This window comes from Carex rostrata, chromosome 24, assembly GCF_964058835.1.
Source record: "Carex rostrata chromosome 24, lpCarRost1.2, whole genome shotgun sequence".
In the NCBI taxonomy this organism is placed as follows: Eukaryota; Viridiplantae; Streptophyta; class Magnoliopsida; order Poales; family Cyperaceae; genus Carex; species Carex rostrata.
In genome coordinates this window covers 2,170,001-2,174,398 of record NC_135941.1, presented here as the reverse complement: position 1 = coordinate 2,174,398, position 4,398 = coordinate 2,170,001, and the positions used below count along the sequence as shown (strand labels likewise).

The 4,398-nt window shown below is 33.9% G+C and overlaps 1 protein-coding gene across 1 annotated transcript; it reads right to left on the bottom strand.

The window, feature by feature from the left end:
- Positions 1–235: 235 nt before the first annotated feature.
- Positions 236–2,559, bottom strand: LOC144575874 (B3 domain-containing protein Os12g0592300-like). The gene is made up of 4 exons (XM_078326126.1): positions 2,464–2,559; positions 1,284–1,755; positions 905–1,164; positions 236–776 (listed from the first exon to the last, which is right to left on the bottom strand). The coding sequence occupies exons 1-4, from the start codon at positions 2,542–2,544 to the stop codon at positions 516–518; spliced, it is 1,074 nt and encodes a 357-aa protein (XP_078182252.1). The 5' UTR covers positions 2,545–2,559; the 3' UTR covers positions 236–515.
- Positions 2,560–4,398: the final 1,839 nt, after the last annotated feature.

Sequence of the window (4,398 nt, the reverse complement as noted above, 5' to 3'; positions counted from 1 at the left end):
AAAAAATACATAATGCTGTTTTTTCTCGGATCGATACTCCCATGCAAAATGTTCCAAAAACATTTGTGAAATCTTCAAAGGATCCATAAGTGAAAACATCAAACTGGCAGGTCCAAGTGAAATTAATTTACTTGGCATGTCATATTGATCAGATAATAAAATAAATAAGAATGATATTTTAGAGAGGTTTCTTAGGAGAATTCAGGCGCCCACCATCAATTCCATTAGAAACTAAAATCAAGTATCAGTGGTAACAACATAACTACCATCAATTTCGTCAGAAACTAAAACCAAGTATCAGCAGTAACAGCAGAACTGCCACAACCAAATTTAATAGTCATAACAAGAAAACAACCAACATTGAAAACAAAGATGTTAAAAAAACCAGTAACCTGAGCTAAGAACTCATGCCCTTCACTGTGGACAACCTCATGATACTATGATTTAATTAATTGCAAACTAACTTGGGGGTGCACTACTTAGCAAACAACCTGTAACCGCTATATATACCTAAGCTACTCATTATTGAAATGAACTACCATAGTCAGAATTCCTTCCTTGTCTTGCTTCCTTAGCTCAAAAAGGCACAAGTCCCCCTGTTTCAGTCCATTTCTACATACAAATTTGGGCCAACCTTTACCAATATATCTCATACATGTATTCTTGTAGTAACCTGCAGTACATATCTTGCTTCTCTTATCTAAATCAGCAGGCATCAGAGTTATCTTCTTCTTGTTGCTTTGAAGAACTTTGCACGCAAACCCACTTGGAAAATTCTGGTACATCACAATAAAAAATGATAGTAAGATTGTTTTCACATGTACTTGATATTTATATCTTCCATAAACAATTTTGTCGTTAATTACATAACCACAAAAAATGGAAAAAAGAAATACTTGCGTACCAATAAACAATTGCTAGGTCTTTGAGTCTGAGTATTAATTTGAGTCAAGATTTTGACAAACAAGTCACTACCATTTTGAGTTTTTCGGGTCATTCTGTCAACAATCTGTTTTTGAGCTTTTGTCAGATAGGTTCGGTTGGGTACGATATATAGCATGGAAGCTTTCTTAGTTCTGTTCTCCTTTGTTTTTCTTTTTCTGACAGTTTCGTGCTTCCCTTCGTCGCTCTCACTATCACTCTCACTTGATTCTTGAACAAAATCTGTAACAAGAAATTATAGGGCATAAGTTTATTTCTTGTTCTATTTCACAATAGGGAGCAAAACAGTTACAGGACTCAAGAACCACATTTCCATGAAATAAAATGCTTGATACACCTACCTCTTTGTTTTCTCTTACAACGAACCCTTTCTCCATCCATGTTAGCTTGATCGGCACAACTTGAAATCTCGGGAAAAGATTCATTAGTATCACTACTACCAGAGGATAAAGAAATGATCTCTTTCTTCACCTCGCAGTGAGGTGCACCAATTTCTCGAATCAAACTGTCGTTTGATTCCTCTGACTGCGTGTCTGTCTCCTTCTTTTTTGCAAAGAAAGGAGAAGCTTTCTCGCATCCACTCCAATTAAAGATTACCACTTTAAAAGAGGAATTACCGTTGTATGTAAATACTAAAACATCATTCTTATCTATTCGATTAGCAATTACAAATTCCTTCCAACCAGATCGCAGACCAAATGTGTTGTTAGACCTGATCATTTTCACATGCCAAGTAATTCCGCTTGGACCTTCAAGTTCAACATTTTCTCTCATGGAACCTTTGAACTTTTTTCCAAACTTCTTTGGAATATTCTGCAACATGCAATGCAAGGACATAAAAACTTCTCTGTCAGTGGCAACTAAGCATGAAGAAGTAAAACTTTTGAGGGACTGAAGGAACCAGATTTAATTTCAGGCTTAGGGAAAGTTGCACATTGGCACTTCTGACTGGGGTTTATTACCGGCAGCTAGTTTTTACAGAACTGTCTATAGAATTTAGAAGAATCACGAAACAATTACTGATACTGTTGTTAGAACTCCGAAGTGAGGTGAACAACAGAATGAAGGCAATATGCACTGACATAACTATATTTTTTTAATTTTAGTACCGATGTGTGTGGAGGCTTAAGTTCTATAACAAATCTGAGATTTGATAAGAAAATCAACACAGAGAAATATTACACTACAATTTCAGTTTGCTAGAATCAGAAAACCAGAGCAAGAGAAGTCAGCTGAACACTGGAATTATTTAAGAAACTTTGCTGAGCTTAAATTTGCAAGCCAATGCTCATATAAAGTAACATCACTTAAAAATAAAACCTAGTTTAACTTTTTGAAAGAGAAATGTCAAGGTCGAGCCTTCAGATTCCATTAATCAGACACAGATTCCCTAAACCTAGTTTAACTTAGAAACCATTTGAAAATTTTCCTTTCCTCTTTGGTGTCATAACTGGTACCATTGTATGTATAAGCGACGAGACAGTAGAATGAAATTTAAAAGGATATGTATAATTAACTTGCCATTGTATACATAAAGGTCGAAGCATCCATCTCCACAAAAAAACTATTCATTATTGATCCCAAGTCGTATCCTCCTTTCATCTCTGCTCTCTCTCTCTCTCTCACACACACTCGTTCTTCTCCTGGCTCTCTCCACCTCCAAATCTACTACATATATTATATATATTGATTCAAAACAAGCATCGGTCCAAGCGACGCATTTATTGTCTACGATCAACTCAAGCGCGCTTGACAGAATGACAGCTATCGGGTACCACTGCTTTTGACAAAATGAAAAAGAAAGAAAGCTCTTTTCCTCTGTTGCTTATTCTCCCGTAGCTTTCCTGAAGTGAATTACTGTATCTGGTGGGCTCCGTAAGTGAATTCTGTCTGTAGCCTGTAGGACCCAGCCGTCTGGGACCAGTATAGAAGTTGAGACAAACAAGCAAACTAATGTTCCAACGGATCGTTTCGTGCTGCATGAAGCAAAAACTATTCCTTTTGAGTAAAGATTTTGACAGAACAGTTTTTGCTTCATGCAGCAAATAGACAATGGAGAAATTTTTGACGGATGCGTTGCATGAAGGAATAACTAGTACGTCAATATCTTTATCCAAAAGGTGTATTGTCAATATGTCATTCATTCCCTTTGTATCAGTAGATTGCAGGCCATGAATGGTCATTTCCAAATAAATTAAGTACTGAATGTAGAAAAACTGTATCGTAGATTCGTAGTAAGAGTATAGTTGCTACGTAGAATTTAATTTACGAGGCTTGAATAAAAAAAGAGCAGCCAATTTGGTTAAGAAGAGGGTTCAAATGCCTTAATCTTTTTGTGCCTCCATCATGTTTTCATCTCTCTTCATCATTTTCAAAGTTCAAACAGTCGATCTGAACCGCTCAACCTAACCTCCATACTAAAATATTTTTGGAGACCAAATTTTATATTTTTACAAATTTTTTTACTATTTTTTTAGATAGGTACAAAAATATTGTTTTTAGATGGTTCAGATTTACTGATTTTGTATCTATCTAAAAAAATAGTAAAAAAATTCGTAAAAATATAAAATTCAGAAAATAGTGCCACCGTTGGATCAGCGATTTTCAAAGTGGCTTAATAAATAGTAAAAAAATTCAGAAAAATGTAAAATTTGATCTCCAAGCACTTATTAATATGGAGAACAAGATTAACGGTTCAAATCAATCTTTTTTATTTTGAAATTTTAAATTTGGACTGATAGCACTTCGGCCCATATGCTACCGAAAGCATATTAGTCTATCTATGTATATATGTATATATGTATATGTATATGTATATAGAGGAGGGATCAAGTTACAACAATTTTTGAGTTGCAACAAGTTACAACAAACATTTTCTACATTTTCAAACTCCAAATCTTTGATCCAAACCATTAGATGTGATCTCTACAATAAAATGTGCCTGGAGACCAAATTTTACATTTTTTGGAATTTTTTTACTATTTATTAAGATGGGTACAAAAACTAGTCAAATTCAAACCATTGAATTTTGTACCCATCTTAATAAATAATAAAAAAATTCCAAAAAATGTAAAATTTGGTCTCCAAGCACATTTTATTGTAGAGATCACATCTAATGGTTTGGATCGACGATTTGGAGTTTGAAAATGTAGAAAATGCTTGTTGTAACTTGTTGCAACTCAAAAATTGTTGTAACTTGATCCCTCCTCTATATACATATACATATATTATAAAAACCGTAAAAGAGAATAAGATCAACAAGCTGTCAGAGCTTGAAATTTTTTGAATAAAGACCAAGTCCTTAATTAGTGTTATATTTAGACTTGTGATATCCAACTGACAAATAAAATCAAAGTTATAAAGAGTTATGATATCACTTCATAAATATATCAAATATCTTATTTTTTGGCATACACTCTAAACAAAGAAAACTTTTTCTTCACAAAATTATTTAAA